The sequence below is a fragment of the Asterias amurensis genome, chromosome 1 (genome assembly GCF_032118995.1).
Source record: "Asterias amurensis chromosome 1, ASM3211899v1".
Lineage (NCBI taxonomy): Eukaryota > Metazoa > Echinodermata > Asteroidea > Forcipulatida > Asteriidae > Asterias > Asterias amurensis.
Genome location: NC_092648.1, coordinates 22,627,180 through 22,641,696, shown reverse-complemented (window position 1 = coordinate 22,641,696; position 14,517 = coordinate 22,627,180). Strand labels below are relative to the sequence as shown.

The following is a 14,517-nucleotide window of genomic DNA, read 5'->3' as shown; positions in this document are numbered from 1 at the left end:
TAATATAAGAAACGATAGAGTTTTAAGCAGATAAACTTTGGGTATCCACACGACGATTAACGATCGATCGCATTTTCAATTCTGCTTTAAGCCTGTCCCAGAATAACTGTTGGCCGAGATTGTCATGTGGCCACTTGAAGTAGGTCTTCCTGCAGAGGGTTTGCCGCAGCAGCAATGTCATCTTGCTGTCCGAAACATCTTTAAGAAGGATGAGAATAAGTACATCCTGCCCCTCGTTGAAGAGTCTTTGATGAGCCATCTGCATCTCGTAGTAGCACCACTCGCTCTCCATAAAGTGGTCGGAGAGGACAAGAATAGTCTTGCGACTGTCGTGAATGGCACCAACGACGGCATCCGTTCTGGAGCCACCAGCATCAATGTCCCGCTCGCTCACACACAACCGAAACCTCTCACCCTCGTTTGGATCCTCCTCAAGACGTGGAATCAATTGATTCACCACCCACTCTTGATCGTGGTCATTGTACGACACAAACGCATCAAACTTGGGAGGGTTATTATTGACTCTGCCTTCTTCCGTACTGTTCTCCTCGCGAACTTCTCTTCTAATGAGACGACGTCTGGGAAACAGTATAGAACCATTTATAGCGCAAGTGCCAATGATACCGAACGCAGAAGATGGTCACAGTGAATATACAGATGAGCGCTGCTGCCGAGCTCACGACAAGGTACAGAGCAAGATGCGAAACGCACTGATCAAAAACTAGCTGTGTGATTAAGTACCCTTGCAGGTTGCTTGGAGAATTGCATTTGTACTCAAATGGAGACGGCAAGAACACTCTGACATCTTCAATGATCCACTGATTGAAATCCCGAACATCGCATGTACACGAGAATGGATTGTGACTCAAGTCAAGGAAACTAAGAGATGGAAGCCTGCTTTCCTTAAGTAACTCTACGTCAACGAACGATATTTTGTTTCCGGAGAATATCGCCGAGTGTAAGTTAGGAAGATGTGATGGACTGAGAGCGGAGAGGTTTGTGAGCTGATTCTCGCTGAGGTCTATGAACCTAATGTCCGTCGTGTTCTTAAACGTCTTGCCGTCAACATCCTCGATGGAGTTTCTGCTGCAGTTTATCCATCGAAGCCGAGGAGTTCGTTGAAAAACATTCACACGCAGAGATTGCATTGCGTTTCCCGCCAAATTTAAAGTCTTAAGTTTAGGCAGGTTCAACGCACTCCAGCCATACAAGCCTCTTGTGTAGAAATCATTGTCTGTGAGTCCATTATGGGACACATCTAATGTGATGAGTGAAGTACAGTTGAGAAGAACCGAGAGTTCGAAATCGTCACGAATATTACTAACATACATTTCTTCAAGTGCAGGAGCTAAAGTACTGAGTGTGTTTGTGAGGTACTCTCCTCCCGGATTATGGGACATATCCAGAAGTCGAAGACTCCGTAGTGGAGCTACCCAGCCCTCTGCTGGGGGTAGTCTGTAAAACTGATTGTTAGCCAGGTACAAAAACTTAAGATTCTGAAGATTATCCAAGCAGTTATCTAAGTTGTATATGCCATTTCTTTCAAGATTCAGACTTGTCAATAAGGGAACAGACGCAAAATCATCTGCATTTAAGCTGATCAAACTGTTACCGGCCAAATTAAGCCGCCGTAAGAAGCCAGTAACGTTGAATGGTGTGAGTGCATCTCTTGGAACTTCGTTTAAATGGTTATCAGATAGGTGAAGTTCTTCCAGATTGTGCAGACCTGAAAATGTCTCGTTAGTCATTCCGGAGGCCTTCAACTGGTTAAGACTGAGGTCAAGTTTTTCAAGAGTTACCAACTTACCAAGTGCGGAGTCTTCAATCCATCTTATTTTGTTCTCTGCGAAAGAGATTGATGTTACTTTTGGAAGATGTCTCGATAGACTTTCAGCAATCCGTACGGTTAAAACTCCATTGGAAACAACACTGTCTACTCTAGATAGATCCAATTCAAATAGCCCAGAAGGCAACGCATCAATAATTTGATAAGAAGTTTCTCGTAAGCTCAGTCCTTTAATATTTTGCACTGGGTAGAAAGCACCGGTATCTATATAAACGAGAACGTTTAACGAAAAGTCAATATACTCAAGAGGCAGCGAGCTCAATGCAGACAGAGTTGAGTTGGCAAGGAATTCAATGTTCATTCCGAACAGTAAAAGTCGCTTGAGATTTCTCAAAGATTGGAATCCCAACCCAAGTTCGAATTGTTTGACTTGATTGAACGACAAATCCAATGTCTCAATCTTTCTCAGGTTGGCAAGTGCGTCTGAGGGTACCTCTTTTAGATCATTCAGCCACAGGGAGAGCTCGAGGATTTCACCCAAACCCTCGAATGTCGCTGTCGGTATGGATACAATGTAATTGGAAGATAGATCAAGTCGCACCAAGTTCTGAAGCCAGATGAAGGCGTTGTCGGCAAGAACGCTGATACTGTTTTGTGACAAATCAAGTATCTGCAGGGATACCAAACCTTGAAAGGCGCTACCGACAACTGCTTGAATAATGTTGATTGAACAGTTTAAAGTTTTCAGGCTTGACAAGAAGTTGAAACCGGTCAAGTTTGATATCCGATTGATGGAGATGTCGAGATGGGTTAGCGTTATAGGGATATCGATGGGTGTGGCCGACAAATTGCGAGCACTGCAATCAAACATTGTTACGTTGTACAGTTTACATGGAGTAGTTTGGTTATAGGCGGTCATAGACGGTATCGATGGAGAAACTGACGTGCACGATGCTGGAGTCACGACTGACAACATGTACATCGTTACTGCTGCAACAAAGATATCAGTTGAAACCGCCATCTTGAATTCAATTTGAGGTAGCTGTGGCACATTCAAACAGTCACAAACATAACGCCGAATTTGATCATGACTGTGCAGGTCCGGGTTTGGGTGCAGCTAATGTAGTTTAACATCGAACTATCAGGTGTTAAATTCCTTATCCGATCACAGGAAAAAGAAAACTGATACACTGTATATATAGTTGGTGAACAGCATAACCGAGAGTCCATAGTCCCTCCAAAAACGGAAGTTTCATTTTGCATTTTGTTTCCTGTTGAATAACTTATTTTCAAAGCTGCCCTGAGAAGCGAGGAGTTTTGTTTTCAATATTGATAATAATTATTGAAGAACACAAAAAACTCAGCGCTTCTCGTATATAGAGCAGCTTAAACCACACTCACACCCATTTTTTTTTAAATTATTAACGGCACTGGTTATTGACTGCCGCAATGTGTCAGAGTGGACACAACTCGGATTTGGAATGGAGAGGCTATACATCCAGTGTCCTTCGCACACTTCGCCCAGCCATGGCCCAGCCAACAGATGAGAGACATGTACAGTACAGTACAGATTCTGCAGGAGAATTTGGAGTCAGATGAAGATTAACTAGGATGCCTTTAAATTTAACTGACAAATATGCATTTAAAATTCAGTGTAAAGATGGTCAAGATGATTAATTTGATTCCAACATTGTGGGCGTTACTCTGAGGCAGTATGTGGGAAGTCAACAAATGGATGGCTTTAATGAAAAAACAAAGTCTCATCAAATTTGTTTCATATTTCTTCCAACAGAAAAGTTGGCAAATAAAATAAATAATAACAAATAATGCCTTTACATATTTTGTAGCCCCTGCTTAGTGGAGTTAATTGATCAAGAGTGGTATGCAAAGTAATTTGGTGTTTTTTCAGACAAAGCTGTTTCTCTTGAGAGTTTGTACAAATATGGACTGCATAATCAGTTAATTTTAAGATTCACTTTTTCTATAATTACTTTCTTTTGTCTGTAAACCAGGACTCAGTGAATGCTAGTGCAGACATTTTGTCACAAAAGCACCAATTAAACTCAGAATGATAATCTTCAAACTGCAGAAAACAGCAGTAAGAAGAGACATTTAATTTTGGCGTACATCAATCTGGTCCCAGGTCCATAAAGCTGTCAAGCAGAAAATGCTGCTTAGCTGAAAATGAGTGGGACGCCCGTTGCAAGAATGTTAACCTTTTGGAATGTTAGCTGGTAACCAGTTTCTGTGAAGCAAGATTTTTTCTGTGCTTATCAAATTTTTATGCTTATAGCCTTTATGAAATTGGGCCCTGGACATTTTTATATGAAGTCAAATATGCAAATTTTTAGGCTTATTTTAAATCCTTTTCATTTTTAGGGGTAATCGACCTCTGCATTTGAGTTTTGACATTGACTCGTTTGATCCACAAGTTGCCCCTAGCACTGGAACACCAAGTAAGTATCTATGTATGGGTTTTCTGACAGTTTCTTAACTAGCTTGCTTTGGGATTACAACATAGTAGACCTGTGACCTGTGTAGGATTATTACACAATACATAGGACCATCAGCTTTACGTCACATCCGAAGAGCGTAGCTTAAAGGCACTGGACACTATTTGTCATAGACCAGTCTTCTCACTTGGTGTATCCCATCATAAGCATATAATAACAACCCTGTGAAAATTTGAGCTCATTTGATCATCGTAGTTGCGAGAAAATGACGGAAGAAAAAACACCCTTGTCAGACGAATTTGTGTGCTTTCAGATAGGAATAAAAGACTTCTAGCTAGAAGTCTTTTATTATATTAGTGAGATATTACCTCTTTCTCAAAATCTATGCTACTTCAGAGGGAGCCGTTTCTCACAATGTTTTATAATATTACTAGCTCTCCAATGCTCGTTACCTAGTCAGTTTTTAACTTAATATTTGTTTTGTGTAATTACCAAATGTGTACCTTTCCTTTAAGGATACAAGTGTCAGGACCAGATACACCATTACACGCCATTATTCATAAATTTGTGTGTACCAGTATGTCTCAGCACTATTGATAACAATTTATTTTGTGCATGTTGTCAAAGCAACCAAAAACCTTTTTGCTGGGATTTTAACAAGAGAGTAGTACCATGGTCCTACATGGTCCTACCAAGGACTAGCAAGGACTAGCTGTTCAGTTGAGAAGTTGGTACCTTTTACATGTATATAGGAGGAGACATGCATCATTTGTGAAATGTGGCGATGTATATGTAGAGGACCCCCAGTCCTATGGTTCGCTCTAAAGCTCTACATTTGTTGTTACTTTTTCTTTTTTGTTTAGGCTTTGGTGGTCTGACCTACCGGGAAGGATTGTACATTGCAGAGGAACTGGGATCGACAGGTAAGGACCACTTGTTGCTTGTTATAGAATGGTAACACTGAGTATTTACAAAACCAACTGTTATTTAGGTTGATTGTGCCAAGATTGAAAACAACCCTTTGACACTTTTCTTACAGTCAACCAATTTTGTTGATAATCTTACCATGATGATTGGTTCACTTTTATAAATTCAAATTTTGTCTTAAGATTATGACCTGTAAATGTGCTTTTCGGCCTGCTTGGCCGCCAGTTAATTTCATAAATAAACCAGAATACATCAATATTTACAGAGCTAAAACTGACAAACACATGGCTAGATAGCACAGTTGGTATAGCGCTGGCAGGTTAATCTGGAGGTCGCAGTTTCAAGTATTTTTTTGTGTTCAACCACAGCTTCCCTTGTGTTTTATTACTTGTTAACTAATTGTCTGTGTACGTCTTCTGACAGGCTTGGTGAACATGATCGACCTGGTGGAAGTCAACCCTGAGCTTGGCTCACAGACTGAGGAGGAAATGACGTCTAAGGCAGCAGTCAACATCATCTGTGCTGCTCTTGGTGAGACAAGGATGGGTTACGTACCGGATAACTACCAAATTCCACCAAAACCTTTATAGTTCACAACATCCCCCATCCTACTTTCTCTCTAAAAACCCGCCCAACATAAGTAATAAGAGAAATTATATGGGCCAAGCAGTGTTACTCCCGGCTAATGAAGTTACGAAGGCTGAATGATTTTAAAGGTATAGTTGAAGTAAAGTTGACGCAAGTCTGTAAACTGGCACCAAAGCTGCGCTCACACAAATTGCACTGAACCATAATTGCTTCTCTTAACCCAGGTGTATATTTGGGAACCTGAGAGGACTGAGACAGTATTGTATTTGGTTAACCGCTTAGCACTATAACTTAAGCAGCCTCAGGTTATACGCTCTCCAGAGAGTTGAGAAAGATTGAGGAATTATCAAAGTATGAACAGGGATAATAATGTTGTAAGGCATCTTGATCCATCTACTAGGACAGTTACCATATTATGGAAATAAGAACCATATATTATTAGGAGTATTATTTTTAATTATTAATATGACAAACGAATCATGCAATTGCTGTTAACTGCTTTATAATGACCGAAAATGTAATTGGATGCAAATCTTTTTTATCATGGTTGTTAAATTTTGATCAACCATTATTTTGTCTTCCCTTTAGGGTGTGGTGTTCTCTGAATAACAGAGTTTTTATGATACACAATTGCTTTTGTTAGCCTGATGAATTGCTTATATATACATATATATATATATATATAAAAGCAGTGGTGTAGTCAAGTACTTATTAGTTGAGTACCAAGTACTGTCGAGTGCCTAGTACTAAGGTGATTGAGATGTACTTGAGTAGTAGTACTTGGGCCATTGAGTATGAGTACAAGTGTTCAAGTACTAAGTATTATAGCCAAGTGCCAAGTCCAACAGCTGACTACTTGGCATTCAGATCTCCGAGTGCGAGTACTTTATATTTATTAAAAATCCACCAAATTGAGGTATAAAACATACATTATTTTGTTGACAAATTTCTAGAAAACATTGTTCGCTAGTTATGATGAACTATCTTTTAAACATATATACAACATAGACAACTTCAATTTTACTTCTTACATTTTTATTTTGCTGTTTGCATACAACACTGCATTATCGCATTCAAAGGATTGGAAAGTAAAGTCGGTTTTTATTTACCACAAATATTATATACATGTACAATCGGAGTCCAAGTATATTTTCAGTTGCCTGAAAAAAATTACTTTTCAGAATCTTCAAAACAAGATTGTATAAAATTAATATCTTTTAGAAGGTACATCTTAACTTCAGTTCCATCTTGTATTTTTTTTAGCAGTAGTCTCCTTTTTTAGTAGTCGCTAACTTACTGCAATTTTAAACCATTTTCTTTTTCCCCAAATTAAGCATAGAAATGTACACTTATTTTTGTAGTTTTCTGAAATACTGAATGTTGACTGAAATTCTCTCACTGAACATACAATAATATGGGCTATTGCTAACCTATGCTTTGTTTCTGGTTCGAGTCCTGGATTCAAGTCCGGCTCCAGCTAGGCTGTTGAAGTATCGTGCGAAATGCTAGCCTTGCTCAAGGCAGTCGCATTATTAAAGAGTCATAAACCACAGGGGTAACTGATTTTAATTGTGGTTTATAACTTGTTAGTTTAAATAACAAAGTTGCATCAAAAATAAATAAATCAAATCAATGGACGACTTTTGCAAGTCTATTTAGATAATACTTTATAATAATTGCCATGTTTTATGCCAACTAGGTTCCTAGAACTGCATTAACTAATTGCTCCAAACTGAAAAAGAGTGTAGTGAGTTGGTACCAAATAAAGAGTCGACCCTGTGTATTTAGTATGTGTTTTGTTTTTGGTTGCACTTTCATGTTTGGTTTAGATTTCTTCCTCCATGGTCAGAATGATAAAAAAAAATCCGTTTAGCATCAGTGTACATAATTGTATCTATTTTCTCAATATGGATTACCACAGTGCCCTTTTGTACAGCAACCCGGATTAAGGTAACAAATATTGATAAGTGAAATTCAAACTCTCTCATGACTAATAGATACAATACAAGCATGTTGATTAAACTGAAAGGGTTGCGAGAGTAAGTTTATTCATGTAATGGGGTGAATGCATTTTATCTAGATTGTGCGTGTTCACTTGTTTCGATCATTGTCAAGTGGTTTAGCCAACGGACAATTGAAGGCAGTGGACACTATTGGTAATTACTCAAAATAAATATCATCATACAACCTTTCTTGGTAACGAGTAATGGGGAGAGGTTGATGGTATAAAACATTGTGACAAACAGCTCACTTTGAAGTGACGTAGTTTTTGAGAAAGAAGTAATTTTCCACGAATTTAATTTTGAGACCTCAAGTTAGGAATTTGAGGTATCGAAATCAAGCATCAGAAAGCGCACACAACTTCGTGTGACAAGGAGTGTTTTTTCTTTCATTTTTATCTCGCAAATTCGACGACCGATTGAGCTCAAATTTGAACAGGTTTGTTATTTTATGCATACGTTGAGATACACCAAGTGAGAAGACTGGTCTTTGACAATTACCAATAGTGTCCACTGTCTTTAAACCCAAGCAGTTGTTGGTTACGACCGAAAACGCACCAAAGAGAAATACTGTCGATAACAGAAATAAAACAGAACAACAACGAAAGTACAAACAATTGTTTTGGTACAAATTGTTTTCTGAACCAATTGACTATAGTCTGATCAAAGTTTTTGTGAAATGCACGATAGGCATACGGGTAAAAGTTTACTTGTGGTCTCTACATACCGGACCCTCTTTATCTAAATATAACATAGGCCTATTATACTTTAATGAATAAAAATATTTCGCATTCCAAAGAGAAAATAACAACGTTTTTGAAACATTATTTATCAAGTTGTTAATTTGATAAAGTAACCAGATTATCGTTATGTACTTTTGATATGTGTTTATTTACAAAGTAACAAAGAGTGCACGCCAATGATTCAGTATTGAAAAGGGCAATAGCGATACTAGATGGTATACGTTAATGTAGAAATAAAAGTACATTATTGCTTCTCTTGAAGATACACATTATTATTACATTCAGTGTGATATCATTGTTTAGTTGGTGTGTCATAATTAATGAGGAAACTAATGTTAAACTTGTTACGACGCCATGTGGTCTTGTTTTTAAAAAAGAGTGCCTATTATTATGCCTACTGGATTCGGGGTCGATTTCACAAAACAAGCCCTAACTTATAGGACTAGTCCTGGGACTCTTTTTGAGTTAGTAACTCGTCTTAACGAGTAACTCGTCTTAACTCCAGACAATTAAGACTATAGTCTTAACTCTTTGTATCGTGAAACAGAGCTGTGTATTGAGTGAGCTGCGGCATAGAGTTGACTGGGTAGCTGGACGCCATTTTCGGTCAAAATGTAGCACAACTTAGCATTACATAAATCCCGTTTGCAGTGTTCTCTTATAGCACAGTAAAATTAAGTAGGATTTGAAACTTTGAATGGTGGAAATGTGATATAGTAAATGTTTACGGCCATGTAATGATAATCTCTAAAATGAGTTGGAGTGGTTCTGAATATAACCGTTGGTTTCACTTCGACGTGTCGATCAGCATATATAGTACAACTGTTAAACTAATCGCAAGAATAAATAGATTATTCATTCGTTTATAAACAATCAGGAACAGGCAAAAGAGTAATGATGAGGCAAGTATTGTTGTTGTTGTTTTTTGTTTTGTTTTTACTCTTGAACGGAAATCAAGACATAAATGAGACTCCCACATGTTTTATGTTTTGTCAGACATTTAACCAAATGTTCCTACTCTGAAACGGGCATATTCATGGTTGCATCGTCTTCTAATTCTTCCGTTCACTAAATCAAAGCAAACTAAGTTTTTGGTTGCGGTTACATGACATAGACATAATATAAGAAACGATAGAGTTTTAAGCAGATAAACTTTGGGTATCCACACGACGATTAACGATCGATCGCATTTTCAATTCTGCTTTAAGCCGGTCCCAGAATAACTGTTGGCCGAGATTGTCATGTGGCCACTTGAAGTAGGTCTTCCTGCAGAGGGTTTGCCGCAGCAGCAATGTCATCTTGCTGTCTGAAACATCTTTAAGAAGGATGAGAATAAGTACATCCTGCCCCTCGTTGAAGAGTCTTTGATGAGCCATCTGCATCTCGTAGTAGCACCACTCGCTCTCCATAAAGTGGTCGGAGAGGACAAGAATAGTCTTGCGACTGTCGTGAATGGCACCAACGACGGCATCCGTTCTGGAGCCACCAGCATCAATGTCCCGCTCGCTCACACACAACCGAAACCTCTCACCCTCGTTTGGATCCTCCTCAAGACGTGGAATCAATTGATTCACCACCCACTCTTGATCGTGGTCATTGTACGACACAAACGCATCAAACTTGGGAGGGTTATTATTGACTCTGCTTTCTTCCGTACTGTTCTCCTCGCGAACTTCTCTTCTAATGAGACGACGTCTGGGAAACAGTAAGAACCATTTATAGCGCAAGTGCCAATGATACCGAACGCAGAAGATGGTCACAGTGAATATACAGATGAGCGCTGCTGCCGAGCTCACGCCAAGGTACAGAGCAAGATGCGAAACGCACTGATCAAAAACTAGCTGTGTGATTAAGTACCCTTGCAGGTTGCTTGGAGAATTGCATTTGTACTCAAATGGAGACGGCAAGAACACTCTGACATCTTCAATAATCCACTGATTGAAATCCTGAACATCGCATGTACACGAGAATGGATTGTGACTCAAGTCAAGGAAACTAAGAGATGGAAGCCTGCTTTCCTTAAGTAACTCTACGTCAACGAACGATATTTTGTTTCCGGAGAATATCGCCGAGTGTAAGTTAGGAAGATGTGATGGACTGAGAGCGGAGAGGTTTGTGAGCTGATTCTCGCTGAGGTCTATGAACCTAATGTCCGTCGTGTTCTCAAACGTCTTGCCGTCAACATCCTCGATGGAGTTTCTGCTGCAGTTTATCCATCGAAGCCGAGGAGTTCGTTGAAAAACATTCACACGCAGAGATTGCATTGCGTTTCCCGCCAAATTTAAAGTCTTAAGTTTAGGCAGGTTCAACGCACTCCAGCCATACAAGCCTCTTGTGTAGAAATCATTGTCTGTGAGTCCATTATGGGACACATCTAATGTGATGAGTAAAGTACAGTTGAGAAGAATCGAGAGTTCGAAATCGTCACGAATATTACTAACATACATTTCTTCAAGTGCAGGAGCTAAAGTACTGAGTGTGTTTGTGAGGTACTCTCCTCCCGGATTATGGGACGTATCAAGAAGTCGAAGACTCCGTAGTGGAGCTACCCAGCCCTCTGCTGGTGGTAGTCTGTAAAACTGATTGTTAGCCAGGTACAAAAACTTAAGATTCTGAAGATTATCCAAGCAGTTATCTAAGTTGTATATGCCATTTCTTTCAAGATTCAGACTTGTCAAAAAGGGAACAGACGCAAAATCATCTGCATTTAAGCTGATCAAACTGTTACCGGCCAAATTTAACCGCCGTAAGGAACCAGTCACGTTGAATGGTGTGAGTGCATCTCTTGGAACTTCGTTTAAATGGTTATCAGATAGGTGAAGTTCTTCCAGATTGTGCAGACCTGAAAATGTCTCGTTAGTCATTCCGGAGGCCTTCAACTGGTTAAGACTGAGGTCAAGTTTTTCAAGAGTTACCAACTTACCAAGTGCGGAGTCTTCAATCCATCTTATTTTGTTCTCTGCGAAAGAGATTGATGTTACTTTTGGAAGATGTCTCGATAGACTTTCAGCAATCCGTACGGTTAAAACTCCATTGGAAACAACACTGTCTACTCTAGATAGATCCAATTCAAATAGCCCAGAAGGCAACACATCAATAATTTGATAAGAAGTTTCTCGTAAGCTCAGTCCTTTAATATTTTGCACTGGGTAGAAAGCACCGGTATCTATATAAACGAGATCGTTGAACGAAAAGTCAATGTACTCAAGAGGCAGCGAGCTCAGTGCAGACAGAGTTGAGTTGGCCAGGAATTCAATGTTCATTCCGAACAGTAAAAGTCGCTTGAGATTTCTCAAAGATTGGAATCCCAACCCAAGTTCGAATTGTTTGACTTGATTGAACGACAAATCCAATGTCTCAATCTTTCTCAGGTTGGCGAGTGCGTCTGAGGGTACCTCTGTTAGATCATTCAGCCGCAGGGAGAGCTCGAGGATTTCACCCAAACCCTCGAATGTCGCTGTCGGTATGGATACAATGTAGTTGGAAGATAGATCAAGTCGCACCAAGTTCTGAAGCCAGATGAAGGCGTTGTCGGCAAAAAAGCTGATACTGTTTTGTGACAAATCAAGTATCTGCAGGGAAATCAAACCTTGAAAGTCGCTACCGACAACTGCTTGAATAATGTTGATTGAACAGTTTAAAGTTTTCAGGCTTGACAAGAAGTTGAAACCGGTCAAGTTTGATATCCGATTGATGGAGATGTCGAGATGGGTTAGCGTTATAGGGATATCGATGGGTGTGGCCGACAAATTGCGAGCACTGCAATCAAACATTGTTACGTTGTACAGTTTACATGGAGTAGTTTGGTTATTGACGGTCATAGACGGTATCGATGGAGAAACTGACGTGCACGATGCTGGAGGCACGACTGACAATATGTACATCGTTACTGCTGCAACAAAGATATCAGTTGAAACCGCCATCTTGAATTCAATTTGAGGTAGCTGTGGCACTGAAACAGTCACAAACATAACGCCGAATTTGATCATGACTGTGCGGATCCGGGTTTGGGTGCAGCTAATGTAGTTTAACATCGAACTATCAGGTGTTAAATTCCTTATCCGATCACAGGCAAAAGAAAACTGATACACTGTATATATAGTTGGTGAACAGCATAACCGAGAGTCCATAGTCCCTCCAAAAACGGAAGTTTCATTTTGCATTTTGTTTCCTGTTGAATAACTTATTTTCAAAGCTACCCTGAGAAGCGAGGAGTTTTGTTTTCAATATTGATAATAATTATTGAAGAACACAAAAAACTCGGCGCTTCTCGTATATAGAGCAACTTAAACCACACTCACACCCATTTTTTTAAAATTATTAACGGCACTGGTTATTGATTGCCGCAATGTGTCAGAGTGGACACAACTCGGATTTGGAATGGAGAGGCTATACATCCAGTGTCCTTCGCACACTTCGACCAGCCATGGCCCAGCCAACAGATGAGAGACATGTACAGTATACGGTGTTCAGTTTGTCTTGCTTGTATCCTCAAGGTTCAAGGTTCAAGGTTCATTTTATTTCCACAGAATCAAAAGACAAAAAAAAATATCAAACAGCAGTCACAAGAAATTATTACAACAATGAAAAATAATCGTTTCACAACATAGGTTTGAAGAAATAGATGCATAACAATATTGACATTGCGAGAGGGATCCATTTAACAAGCTAAGTATGTAGGCAATGGTCCCTTATGACATGCATATGCATTGAGATTATAAATAATGTTAAGTGAACCGTAGAGGTCCGTGGTCGAGTCGAGCCACCAATGAACAAAATATAACAGCAGGTCTCAATGCATATGCATGTTTACAAAGAATAATTAGTAAACACTGAAACAAACAAAAAACAGACACAAACAGAGGACTGGACTTAAGACAAAAGACACGCAGCAGTCTTGACGGTCAGCAAGTATCGACCGAAACAAATTATCTCATAGCGGGGGATTTAACAAGTGTGGCTATGGGTGATAATATACAAAAGGAAGGATCCCATGCGGGAGACCACGTAACCCTTGTTTACAATAAGTGTGACCTTGTACATTCCTTAAGTATTCTGGCAGGCACTGTCCTTTCTCTATGGTACTACACTGGTCCTATGGGAAAGTTGACATTTTGTGTCATAATTTCCACGTTAAACAAAGAGTTATGAAAGTAAAAGCTGGACAAGTTTTGAGATGTGCCCCCTTTCATCATATCAAAAGTTGGTAAGAATTAGACTGCAATCTCCATAAACTTTAAGATTTTATGTTTTCTCCCATTGAACCGTGTACAAATCATGCCTGCAGGAAGTCCAGGCTCTGTGGCTCTTTTGTAAACATGTGATGTCACGGGTCACATCGTCTATAGGCCGCACCACATACTTCTAAACACTCCCAGCACACACATACAGAATGTTACGCTTAGGCCTACACATACCTGCCTATCTACAATTTGTTTTGTCTGAGATAAAACTTGCCTTCTGATCATCCTCTACCTCCATGCTCTAATTAAACAAAATATCGGTTCTTACAACTATCGGTGATCGCAATTTAGCATGCTCTATATTTTGATGATATATAGGATGCGTTCGTTTAGCTTTCCTGGGTCGACCCCGTGGCGGTCTTTTTTCCCCAGGACGAACGTGTGCAGATAATTACCCACGTTCGTCCTGGTAAAAGACAAAACGCCACGCACTGGGGTCGACCCAGGGGAGCTAAACGAACGCACCCATAATGGCATGTGTTTTGATGGTGGGAGCCACCTATATCAGTGGAGATTTCTCCGTCTATACCGCAACTATAAGAAACCACGCCACGCCTAAAAAAATCCCGTTATACATTCTTTTGTGTTGAATGACAGTCCTGCATCACTGCGTTTTGGGAAAAATACTTTTCCGATTGTGACGAGTATTATTCCACATTCAATTGTTAGAACATTGGAGACTTTTTAATTTGAAATGTAGTGCATGGGCGTCAAACTCATTTCAGTATCTGATCTCGTCGCCGCTCTGAGAGTATAGTGGGCGGGGTCTCATTGGCC

At 39.7% G+C, this 14,517-nt stretch overlaps 1 protein-coding gene across 1 annotated transcript; it reads right to left on the bottom strand.

The window, feature by feature from the left end:
• Positions 1-421: 421 nt before the first annotated feature.
• On the bottom strand, positions 422-12,420 carry LOC139940148 (uncharacterized). The gene is made up of 3 exons (XM_071936462.1): positions 11,781-12,420; positions 9,643-11,420; positions 422-2,903 (listed from the first exon to the last, which is right to left on the bottom strand). The coding sequence occupies exons 1-3, from the start codon at positions 12,418-12,420 to the stop codon at positions 564-566; spliced, it is 4,758 nt and encodes a 1,585-aa protein (XP_071792563.1). The 3' UTR covers positions 422-563.
• Between the last annotated feature and the right edge of the window lie 2,097 nt (positions 12,421-14,517).